At 36.4% G+C, this 12,778-nt stretch overlaps 1 protein-coding gene across 4 annotated transcripts in view; it reads left to right on the forward strand.

The window, feature by feature from the left end:
- The window catches only part of DPY19L4 (dpy-19 like 4), a 66,462-nt gene that overhangs the window by 23,699 nt on the left and 29,985 nt on the right, over positions 1–12,778 (forward strand). For all 4 annotated transcript variants that reach the window (XM_039216515.1, XM_039216511.1, XM_039216513.1 and 1 more), the window contains 5 exons: positions 3,817–3,940; positions 7,487–7,621; positions 10,507–10,638; positions 10,732–10,830; positions 11,286–11,359. In XM_039216515.1, the coding sequence (XP_039072446.1) occupies positions 3,817–3,940; positions 7,487–7,621; positions 10,507–10,638; positions 10,732–10,830; positions 11,286–11,359 (564 nt within the window). The remainder of the gene's footprint in view (positions 1–3,816; positions 3,941–7,486; positions 7,622–10,506; positions 10,639–10,731; positions 10,831–11,285; positions 11,360–12,778) is intronic.

Genomic DNA, 12,778 nt, shown 5'->3' on the forward strand with positions numbered 1-12,778 from the left:
AAATTAGAAAACCATCTAAATATAGGAGAATGCTTAGGTAAGTTGTAATACATCAGTGCAAGTGCCATTAGAAGTGATATTGTATAAGTGTTTTTCATCTTTCACACATTATACATTGACATGCCAAACTGTTTTATATGTTATCCAACTCAACATTTCTCAGACTTCAGTTCTGTATATTTAAAACTTAAACTCTCTTGGATTCCATGTATTGACATAATTTACTTCTATAATGCTACTTACATATAAAACAAAACTAGGTAATGCTCCATATACTTAAGAGCACTTATACTACTATAAAACTGAAACCAACTTATTAATGAAATAGTGAAACAGCAAAATATTAACTGAAAAGTGGAATTTAATGTAAAAAATGATATTTTGCTAAAATCAGATTTCTATAGCTGTGTAAATATGGCACCATTCCAGCAGGTTCTTTTGAGTATGGTAAACCTGCACAACTGGGTACTGTGGGATACTCACTTCTCATCATGTTGCTCTCTTGTCTACTATGAAATTTTTTCTGACCACAGTGATCGGGACATCGTTTTATTTTTATTTGGCAATACATCATTTAGTATTACAGGCTCTTCCCCCCCGCCCCCCCAGTTAACTCAAGCCAATTGAAGTAATGCTATGTTGCCAACTAGATTGTTAACACAAACATGGAAGTGAGTACTGAAATCCAGATTATGCTTACACCATGGTGTGTCTAAAATGAAAATTCAAAGGGTGCCTGGATGGATCAGTTGGTGGAACATGTGACTCTGGATCTCAGGGTCATGAGTTCAAGCCCCACATTGGGTGTAGAGGTTACTTTAAAAAAAAAAAGAAAACTCAGAATGAAACCAGAGCTTGCTGATTTCTGTGAATGTATCTATAGGCCTGGAATCCCAGGTCAATTAACTAGTTATTCTTTTGAACTACTGGTTTGTGCTATTGTAGACTCTGCCACAGGGGAGAAAAAGTGGGTTTCATCTGATTTAGTCACTTTCTACTATTAGCCTTCTGTTCCTTACAACCACCAAGTGTGATAAAGGCAAGAGATAGTAGCTCAGATGTTCGGGAAGGTTGCAGTGGGGAAGTGTGTGCAGGTGAAGAGAACAACTGGCAGAGATCCTACTCAGTTTGTGTTGCAACGACTCCCCTTCTGCATTGCAGAATTTTAAAGATTTCACTGTACTGATCTGTTACTTGGGCAGGGATAGTGAGTAAACTGTCAGAAAGTTGGCTGCTGGATCCAGCTTCCCAATTCTGGACTGATGGAGTGGCTGGTGGAGTCCTGAATTGAAAATAGATATCCTCTCCTTCCTCCCTACGTCCTGCCTTATACACATGAATCTCTTATTTGTCTTTAGAGAGTTAACTTTTATAATTTCTCAGGGATAATATATGAAAATAGATGGTCTTTAGAATACATGATATTAAGTAAATTGCATTAAAAGAATCATCTGGAAAAGAAATCTTATTGCATCAATACTAAAATAAATTCCAAATGGATTAAAGTTAAAAGTAAATAGTGAAACCAATAATTACTATACAGAAACATTGGTTCATGTTTTAAAATTCTTTGTAAAAGATAAGATCAGAAACAATGTAAGTGTCTGACAATAGAAATTGGTTTATATTAATATCAAATCTATACAATGATATGTCATGGCCAGTAAATAGTCTTGAACCATATGTATTGATACATATATTATGGAAAGGTGCTCATTATATATTAAGCAAAAAGTGGTTCGTTACAGAATTGTAAAAGACCCAAGACCTAATACCATTTACTAAGCTGTAGATACACTGCTAAGTTCTTTACGGCTTTCATTTTGTTTAATCCTCATGTATGATCTTGTTTTTTTCATATATATGTATTCAACCGCATATACATTCATAGAAGACAAGTTTTCTTGTAATGCTTTTTAACAGGTCTACAGGTATAACTTAGATAGAATATACGTATTTAAAGTATACAGTTTGATTAGTTCAGGCATTTAGACACACTCATGAAACCATCAACAAAATTAATGTAATAAACGTATCTATCACCTCCAAAAGTTTCTTTGTGCCTCTTGGTAATGCTTCCTCTTCTTACCTCACTTCTACTAACTGTCCCATTGTCCCCAGAAAACCAGAGACCTGCTTTCTGTCACTACAGTTTTCATTTTCTAGTATTTTAAATTTGTTTTTATTTTTATTTTAGAGAGAACAAGAGTGGGGAGAGGGGCATATAGAGAGAGGGAATCCCAAACAGGCTCCATAAGCATGGAGCCCAATGTGGGGCTCAATCTCATGACCCTGGGATCAACCTTAGCTGAAATGAAGAGTCAGACACTCAGCCAACTGAGCCCACCCAGGCATCCCTCATTTTTCAGAATTTTATTTAATAGAGTCATATACCATATACTTTTCTGGTCTTTTTTTTTTTTTTTTTAATTTAACTCCGCATAATTACTTTGAGATTCTTGTATATTGGGCATATCGGTAGTTCATTCCTTTTTCTTTTTTTTTTTTAACATTTATTTATTTTTGAGACAGAGAGAGACAGAGCATGAGTTGGGGAGGTGTAGAGGGAGAGGGAGACAGAATCTGAAACAGGNGCTTTAAGTTCCATATGTCTTTCTTTTTTTAGTTTCTCAGGGTAGAAACTTTGATTATTGATATTAGAATGTTTTTCATTCCTTTTTCTTTTTTTTTTTAACATTTATTTATTTTTGAGACAGAGAGAGACAGAGCATGAGTTGGGGAGGTGTAGAGGGAGAGGGAGACAGAATCTGAAACAGGCTTCAGGCTCTGAGCTGTCAGCACAGAGCCCAATGTGGGGCTCAAACCCACGGACTACGAGATCATGAACTGAGCTGAAATTGGACGCCTAACTGACTGAGCCACCCAGGCACCCCAGTAGTTCATTCCTTTTTCATTGCTAAGTAGTATCCTATATCACAGTTTGATTGAACTAAATTATATGCAAATATATTAATCTCTATTATTTAGGAGAGTTATACAACAATTTTCACAAAAATTTAAAGCAGTCGCATGTTTGTTTCTGTGTAGGAAAAAAAAAAAAGACATTGAGCGTATGAGTTCCAAATTTAGTGATTGTTGGAAAGGTAATCCTCTTGAGGTGTAAGGATATGCCCAGAAGACAACATGCTCTTAGAGCAGATTGACTGAAAAGAAACTTAGGGAGAGCCTGGAAAGACATGCTGTATTTGGGATTTAAACATTTCTGTAATGGTAATTCCGGAGAACCTGCTGATTGAAAAGATTATTAAACTAGATATCAGAAGATACACATTGTAATCCCAGTTGTGCCACCTCCTGGCTATATTGACCTTGATTAAGTCACATCACTCTTCTGAACTTCATATTCTTTAAATAAGGGATGATAAGAACTTTAGCCCTGTCAGGCCTGTTAATTATGTAATACAGATTGTACTCTAGAGAAGAGTAACCATCTATCTCATTAAGGGAAGAGGGGGTAGGAACTGAAATCTAATGTCCTTTGCGACATGCTTTGTGCCTTAACGTGAGGTATATCTACTCAGAGCAGGGTGCCTTTTTCAAATTTTCACAGATGACCATCCTATTCCCCAAGCAGTGTACAACCACACTGAGTCTTCCTGGAAGGGAGGTAAGGGGGGTTGAATGAAATGCTTAATTTACTCAAGATGCTGTATACACGGTAGTGCCTCTGTCTGTGTCCACCTTGCAAGACTGTTACAGAGAACAATGAGATGTGTGTGAAAGTACTTTGAAAGGTATAGTGTTACACAAGCATAATGTCTTGATATTTAGCTGTTCATCTGTGGTTTACTTTAGGGTAGATACAACAAGAATTGAATACTCCATTCCTTTAAGAGAAAACTGGGCACTGCCATACTTTGCATGCCAAATTGCTGCACTTACAGGCTATTTAAAAAGCAACTTAAATACATATGGAGAGGTAAGATACAAACTTACTTGTCACAATTAATTTTGATGTATTGCAAATGTGGTATATAATTGTAAAGTTAGTCAAATTAATTAACAGTTCAGTGATACTTAGTGAAGCCTAATTATTACATAATAAAGGATACATTTAAGTAGTCTTACTATAACACTATTAATCTAGTCTGACAGGTAAATTACTATTTTTTTTTAAAGTTTATTTATTTATTTTGAGAGAGGCAGAGATAGTGCCAAGTGAGAGAGGGGCAGAGATACGGAGAGTGAGAATCCCAAGCAGGCTTCATGCTGTCAGTGCAGAGCCCAACATGGGGCTTGAACTCAGGAAACCATAAGGTCATGACCTGAGCCAAAACCAGGAGTCAGACACTTAACCAGCTGAGCCCTAGGTGCCCCTGATGGGTTAATTATTTTTAAGAGAAAGGAGATGTTCTATTGTTTCAGCACAGTTACTTGACAAATAAATGAAGAATATATTATTTTTAAAATTAATCTGTCTCATTATTTTACCATTTCTTTTCTGTAATATTGATAGTTTTTAGTCATTACAAGTTAAGGAAATACTAATGAAGATCCAAAGAGTGACTGCAGATGGCAGCAATGTTATCTTTTATGGTAGCACCGCCTATCTTCTGTTCTCTGTTTTTCTGGCAACCACTGCTCTATTATTTATCACAATGATTTTTTTCATTTTGGAAGGTTATACAAGTGGAATTATATAGTATGTTATCCTTCAGGATTGGCTGTTTTCTTTTTTTTAATGTTTGTTTACTTTTGAGAGAGAGAGAGAGAATGAGCAGGGGAGGCGCAGAGAGAGAGAGGGAGAGAGAATCCCAAGCAGGCTCTGTACTCTTGGCACAAAGCCTGACATGGGCTCCATCTCATGGACCCTGAGATCATGACCTGAGCCAAAATCAAGAGTCAGAAGCTTAACCGACTGAGCCACCCAGGTGCCCTAAGATTGTCCTTTTTCATTTAGTCTAATGCCCTTGACATTTATCTGAGTTGTTATATCAATAGTTTGCTTATTTTCATTGCCAAGTAGTATTGCAGCAGTATGTATATCTTAAAGACATTTTGTAGTTTGCTTCCCATTCTTGAGGCTAGATCTTGTGATCCTAGATGCATCAGGATATCCAAGCTCAGATCTTTTGTGCAGTTATCTGGAGCCATCTAGAGATATCTGTGGTTAATTACTGAAATACATTTAATGTGTCAAGTAATATGTGTAAAATAGTTAACAATAAAGGCATAGTTGAAAATGAAGTGAGCAAGGTAAAGGGTAGACAAGAGTGTATAGAATTTTGAAAATGTTCAGAGAAAGGAAAAACAGTACAGATTGTGTTGGACATATATTTCTTTTTTAAAAATCTTTTTATTTTTTAATGTTTATTTATTTTTTAAGAGGGAGAGAGTGTGTATGAGCAGGGAGAGGCAGAGAGAGGGAGACAGAGGATCTGAAGCGGGCTCCACACTGACAGCAGAGAGCCCAGTATGGGGCTCCGAACCCATGAACCCCAAAGTCATCACCTGAGCTGAAGTTGGAGGCTTATCTGACTGAGCGCCCCAACATATATTCTATCTTATTTCACACTGCATGTTCTTTTAAGTAGTTTGAGAATAACGTGGCATTAGCAATTTGTATCATTTTACTGTAGCTTTTTCCTAACATCTTTGAAGTAATCTCTGCATGTCTAGTAGGTTAGTTGGGCTGGATCTAAACCTGAGCCTTCATTGATCTCTGGTACTGTTTTCTCTGGGGGTGATGATTTCAGACCTGGTTATTATAGTTCTGGTTGTTCCACATTAGAAGTTTCCAGAACACTTAAAGATATGGTGATATGAAGAGCAGAAGCTTATGTGTTCTATCAGTACTAAGCTCTTCTAGACCTTGCAGTTGGTATTCTTTGACCAACTGGTAGAATTTTTCCATCTCTATTTTTAAAAATAATTTTTAATGTTTTATTTATTTCTGAGAGAGAGAGAGACAGCGTGAGCAGGGGAGGGTCAGAGAGAGAGGGAGACACAGAATCTGAAACAGGCTCCAGGCTCTGAGCTGTTAGCACAGAGCCTGACGTGGGGCTCGAACCCATGAACTGCCAAATCATGACCTGAGCTGAAGCCGGTTGCTTAACCAACTGAGTCACCATAGGCGCCCCGAATTTTTCCATCTCTTACACTTTGTTCTCTGGTCTTAATCTTATTCAGAGTGCTGGAAAATCTTTTTTTTTTTTTAATTTTTTAATGTTTATTTATTTTGAGGGAGAGAGAGACAAAATGCAAACAGGGGAGAGGCAGAGAGAGAGGGAGACAGAATCCAAAGCAGGCTCAAGCTCTGAGCTGTCAGCACAGAGCCCAATGCAGGGCTCAACTTACAAAATGCGAGATCATGACCTGAGCTGAAGTTGGACACTCAGCCAACTGAGCCCACGTGCCCCAGGATAATCTTTTTATCTGCTGATGGCCTAAAGTATTTCTGATTTTGGAATTTATTTATTATTTTTTAATTTTTTAAAAATGTTTATTTTTGAGAGAGAGAGAGAGAGAGAGACAGTGTGAGCAGGGGAGGGGCAAAGAGAGTGGGAGACACAGAATCTAAAGCAAGCACTAGGCTCCCGAGCTGTGAGCACAGAGCCTGACGCAGGGCTCGAACTCACAAACCGTGAGATCATGACCTGAGCTGAAGTTGGATTTAGTTTTAGATCACATGGCTATTATCTTAGGTTTCTTGACTAGACTAAACCCTTATTGCCTTTATCCTTTGCTATTCTTATAAGAACGAAGTCATGTAATACCGTGGCTGGTGGAGGAATTGGCAATATAGATGTAGGTTCCTGGAGGAAGTAGAGGTTGTTAGAAATATGCTACGGAATATGTCAGACTTGGTTTCTCACTAAAGGATCACTTGAGAAATAACATTTGGAAAGACAGAATTGATTTTAGCCAGGCATTTGTCAGGCAAGGGCAAAAAGTCTTTGTGTTTAGTACCTTAGCAGAGGAAAAGAGAGTTTTATATGTTTGACAATACAAGGATTGGGGAAAGGTAAGGGCACGCTTTTCCTGAGAAGTAATGAGAAAAGCAGTGGGCTTTTTTCCTTGGACTGTGGAATAGGCTGAAACATAGAGTATTTAGATGGAAACTCCTAGGGGAAATATGGAAGTAAAAATATTTTTTAAGTTACTTTCACAATACAAAAGCCCATTAGGAAGTCTAGCAAAAGCCACTGTTTCCTTATGTTTATTACTTTACCTCTTGTGATAAAAGAAAAATGTACCAAATTTTTTCCCTTTGTCTTCCTGAAATTCTCAGTATGTTGTTGAACTTTGAAGGACAAGTAATTGATTTATCTCTGTGTTTTATTTACGATCTTATTGTTTATGTAAGGATTTACTAATAATTATGTGACTTAAAAACAAAATTTCTAGAATTATATAATTTAAAAGTTGAACCAGTAACAGGGCTGCAACTTTGAGGTAACAACCTCATAGATTTTTATAGTAATAAAGCTACTGATATTTAGTTTCTTTCTTTTGTTTTCCCTAGAGGTTTTGCTACTTGTTGATGAGTGCTTCAACTTACACATTTATGATGATGTGGGAGTACAGCCACTATCTCTTATTTCTTCAAGCAATATCTCTATTCTTGCTAGATAGTTTTTCACTGGAGCAAAGTGAGAAGGTATTTTGAATTTTGAAATTGTGGTTTTAAATCCATAGAATAAATGTTTTTATAGTGTTGTATCTTAAGATAATTTGGCTTTTAAGCTTTATTTTGAAATTTTTGTTGTTGTTTGGGTTTTGTTTGTTTTGGTTTGGTTTTGGTGGCAGTGGTGGGATGATTTTTAAATGTTTTAATAGGCTCTGACTTATACTTCTACTGAAAAGATTGCTAAACTCATTCTCCCAGCCCTTTTAGAAGCACTTTGAAACTCCCTTAAAGACAGCCTGCTTAACCAGAGTCACCATGTACTTCTGCTCTTTTTAGCCATTTCTTCTTCCCTTTCTATTTCTTTAAAAAGGAAAAAAGTGAAATATAGAATATACACAATAAAGTGTATATACATTGTGCATATACACTTAGGGAATAAAACATGATTGTTTCACCATCCAGGCCAAGAAATGGAACATTTGAATACCCAGAAGTCTCTCTCTTAACTGCTTCCAGTCACATCTTGCTCCCTCCCCAACAGAGGCTCACTGTCCTGAATTTTGTTAATCTTTTCCTTCTGTTTCCTTATGGTTTTACCACCTATCTTTATATTCCTTAAAATATGCTGAAAACAATGCATTGTTCACTTTTGTCTGATTTTCTTTGAGATTCATCCTTGTTAATGTACAGACCTATTTATTTCCTTCATTTTTATTTATTTATACATTCTATCATTGATGGACATTTCAGTTTTTTACCAGCTTATTGTCCATATGACCAGTGCTGCTGTAAGCATTCTTATCTGGTACATCAGTGCAAGATTTTTCTAGAGTATATACCTCATAGTAGAATTACAAGTCAAAGGATATATGGATATTCAGCCTAACCAAATACCAAGCCTTTGTCTAGAATGGTTATATCAGTTTATACGACTGCCAACAGTAGTTAAGGGTTCCCATCAGTATTTGGTTCCTTTTTTTTATTTTTATCTTTTTCACTCCTTTCTTATCTTTTACTTATAAACATTTATTAGGTATTTAATATGTTGTCCAAGCCAGAAACTTGTGAGTCTTCTTGCTCTTTCTTCTCTTCATCCTATATATTTAGATGATCCAGCATCCTGATGAATACCACCATATAGGTTAATTGAAGTGAGAGTGTTTAACATAAAGTCATTAATCAAATATAATGTCATTATCTTATTATTTGAAAGGGTAGTAAGAACCCAAAAGCATCATAGAGGAAGTAACTGCAGGAAGCAGTTACCACCACTAGAGTTGAAGGAACAAAGGGGAGAATTTAGAATTATTAAAACTTCAAAACTTAAAGGAGGAACCCCTGTGGAGCTGAAACTCAAGCTTCTAAGGAGGGGCCACCACCCAGCTTTGCTGGAGTCTCTGAACTGGAAAGAAGGTTCCTGGAGAAATGGAACCCAGACTTCTGAGAATGGGGCTGTGGCCAACCGGCCCTGGAGCCTCTGGGGCAAGAGAGTGTGTTAAAACTGGTCCTTCAACTGTTGGAGAAGCTGCACATGCATTTAGCTGCTTTAGCTGGAAGGAGTTGCTCTATTGGAGTGAAGTATTGCTGATATGAGACTTACAGGAACTGCAAAGCAGATGGGAAGCCACAAGCTCCGCCCTTCTCCTTCAACCTCATAATCTCTCTCTGCTATTTCATATTGGCAGAGTTTAATAGGGAGCCAACTGGCAAAGCAGAGACCTAGAAAGCAGAGACCCCAATCCCAGCATTACAAGGCAGTGGGTGAGGGATAAGTTTGGAGCTAAGAGACAGTCATTCAATAACTGACACGCATCTCCAGAGCCAGCATCCAAAGTCAGGAAGTAGAGTATTTTCAGCACCTGGAAGATCCCATTGTGCCTTCTCCCAGTCAATGTTTCAGCCTTCCAGCAGTGAAAGATTTCTCTTCTTAATGACTCTGGCCTCTTATAGATACGTTTTGTTCTGTTTTTCTTTTCTTCTCTTTTTCCTTTAATAATCTGCCTTTTGATTTCCTCCCCCAAATAATGTTTTAGTTTTGTTTAGTTTTGTAAAACTAATGTTTTATATTTTGTCTTAGTTTTCCCTTTCAGAAAGGAATTAACCTATGGTAGAAAAAATTACTGTATTATTGAATTTTAGAAAAGAAATTTTCTAAGATGAACAACTTTCCTGGAGATTTTCTATTGGGACATTGACATTAACTTTCTTTTCTTTTTCTTTTCTTAATTTTTTTTTTTTTTATTTCAGAGAGAAAGAGAGAGAGAGAGAGAGACAGCGTGAGCAAGGGAGGGTCAGAGAGAGAGGTAGACACAGAATCCAAAACAGGCTCCAGGCTCTGAGCTAGCTGTCAGCACAAAGCCTGATGCGGGGCTTGAACCCACGAACCGTGGGATCATGACCTGAGCCTAAGTCGGACGCTTAACCAACTGAGCCACCCAGGCACCCCTGACTTTAACTTTCTTATGCTCACTATTAAATGGACCAAATCTAAAAATGCTTGTCTCTGGTGCTATATTTCATGGTAATATGTTTTTACTAGGTAGGTTTTGGGAACTGTTGCTAAAGATTTTAATTTTTGATTTATGCAGTTTGATGATGTAGAGATGGATTTTAATAACAGGGTAAGCCAAGTAAAATTAAACCAGAGTCTAGGAATAAGATTTTTTTCAGTCTGATCTAGATGTCCTTTGTTTTAAAGCTTTTTACTTTGCTTACAAGAGTTATTCCTAAGAAAATAATAAATTGATTATATACCATAACATTGAAAATACAGTTTAAACATGTGTATCATATATCCCAAATTATAGTAAAGCATTTATTTTATAATTGGAGTCAAATCTCTTCTAAACAAAACTAATAAAAAGATACACAATAAGATTCATTTTATTCTCATTTATCTTCTTTTGTTCCAACAGGTTCATGAAGTTTATAAAATCTATATATTTTCTCTCTTTCTGGGATATTTACTGCAGTTTGAGAATTCAGCTTTATTGGTGTCTCCTTTATTAAGTTTAGTAGTAGCCTTAATGCTTGCTAAGTGCCTTCAGGTAATAAGAATTGACTTTTTATCATTTCTGTACATTTTTTAATTGTTAATTTTTCATGCCTTACTTATTTGCTCATGATTTTTTTTCTTACAGCTGAATGTGAAGAAAGGAACTTTTATAGCTAAAATAATGAAAGTGATTAATTTTTACTTGGTGTGCACTCTGACAGTGACATTGAATATTATAATGAAGGTAAATAACTCTAGGTCTGAGATTCATATAGAAGAGCAAGCTGAATAATGAAAGTACTGGGCTAAATTTTAACAAGCATATTGACACAGCATGATAATAGAGTTTATACAGTAAAATTTCAGGTTGAACAATGATCATACTTACAAGAGAAAATAGGATTCTGATTCTTTTCTATACTTAAAAGATACACTTTATTTTCCAATTCATTTAAAATATTGTCATTACCCAGTTAACATTAAGTAATATATGGAATAAATTTAGATGAGTAAAAATGTTCAAAAGAGTAGGTCAAGTAAGTCTCCTTGCTTCATACGTATGCCATGTATTATTTAATTCCTTTTTAATTCATATTTTTTGTTTTATAGTCTTGCTGTATTTTCTATTTCTAGACAGAAACATACTGCTCTGAGCATAGCTAATAGTTCTTTGTTGTAACTAGTGATTTTTACTTCCAGATGTTTGTCCCACACAAAGAAAATGGGCACATGCTGAAATTCCTTGAAGTAAAATTTGGACTAAATATGACTAAGTAAGTTTTATTATTATTTGTTTTAAGTTTATTTATTTATTTTGAGAGAGAGAGATTGCATGCATGAGTCAGGGAGGGGCAGAGAGGGAGAGAGAGAATCCCAAGCAGGCTTGGTGCCATCAGCACAGAACGGGGCTCAAACCCACAAATTGTGAGTATGTGACCTGAGCTGAAACTAGGATTTGGATGCTTAACTGGCTGAGCCACTCAGGTGCCCTAATAGGTTTTAGATTATATAAAAATTTATCTAGGGACACCTTGGTGGCTCATTCGGTTAAGCATCCGACTTTGGCTCAGGTCATGATCTCACAGCTCATGAGTTCAATGTGCTGACAACTCAGAGCCTGGAGCCTGTTTCAGATTCTGTGTCTCCTTCTCTCTGCCCCTCCCCTTCTCACGCTTTGTCACTCTATCTCAAAAATAAAGAAACATTAAAAAAAATTTCTTTTAATTTATCTAACTCTATACCACTTAGAAAATATAGAGCAAAAATAATCCAAGGAGTAGTAGGCGCCACTACTTCCAAATAAATAATTTGGAAAATTTTTTTTTTTAATATATTTTTTAATGTTTTTATTTCTAGGAGAGAGAGAGAGAGACAGCGTGAGCAGGGGAGGGTCAGAGAGAGAGGGAGTGACAGACTCTGAAACAGGCTCCAGGCTCTGAGCTGGCAGTCAGCACAGAGCCCAACACGGGGCTCAAACCCACAAACCGCGAGATCATGACCTAAGCGAAAGTCGGACACTTAACCGACTAAGCCACCCAGGTGTCCCAATAATTTGGAAAATTATATCTAGAAGAAATATAACATTAATATTTTTTCTCATTTAAAAAAAATCTCATTTGGGTGTTTTATAAATTAGAGGTACTTTAAGTCCTAATAGCAAAACAGTGTTTTGAGAGTATTTTTTCTCTTGATGTGGAACAATGATACAGTCTAAAGTCAGAATAAATTAAAGATTTAAAATAAATAAAGAGCTAGTGTAATTTAAATTAAAAAATTTTTATGTTTAGTTTTGAGAGAGAGTGTGTGTGAGTGGGGGAGAGGCAGAGAAGGAGAGAGAGAGACACAGAATCTAAAATAGGCTCCAGGCTCTGAGCTGTCAGCACAGAGCCCAATGCAGGGCTAGAACTCAGGAACGGTGAAATCATGACCTAGGCCAAAGTTGGACACTTAACAGACTAAGCCACCCAGGCCCCGCAAGAACCAGTGTAATTTTAACCACTAAACACTCCTTGTATTAAAAAGTGATGGACAGTAAGAATTTATTTCATAGCAAAGAATCTCATTCAGGGATCATAATAGTGGATTAGATCAGAAGCTGACTTTTTAAATTCAAGAATAATATATCTTTTGTTTGTTAAATTTTTTCTAATTTTTGTTTTTAATGTTTATTTTGAGAGAGAGAATGTGAGCAG

This window comes from Hyaena hyaena, unplaced genomic scaffold, assembly GCF_003009895.1.
Source record: "Hyaena hyaena isolate Hyena2069 unplaced genomic scaffold, ASM300989v1 scaffold_635, whole genome shotgun sequence".
Lineage (NCBI taxonomy): Eukaryota > Metazoa > Chordata > Mammalia > Carnivora > Hyaenidae > Hyaena > Hyaena hyaena.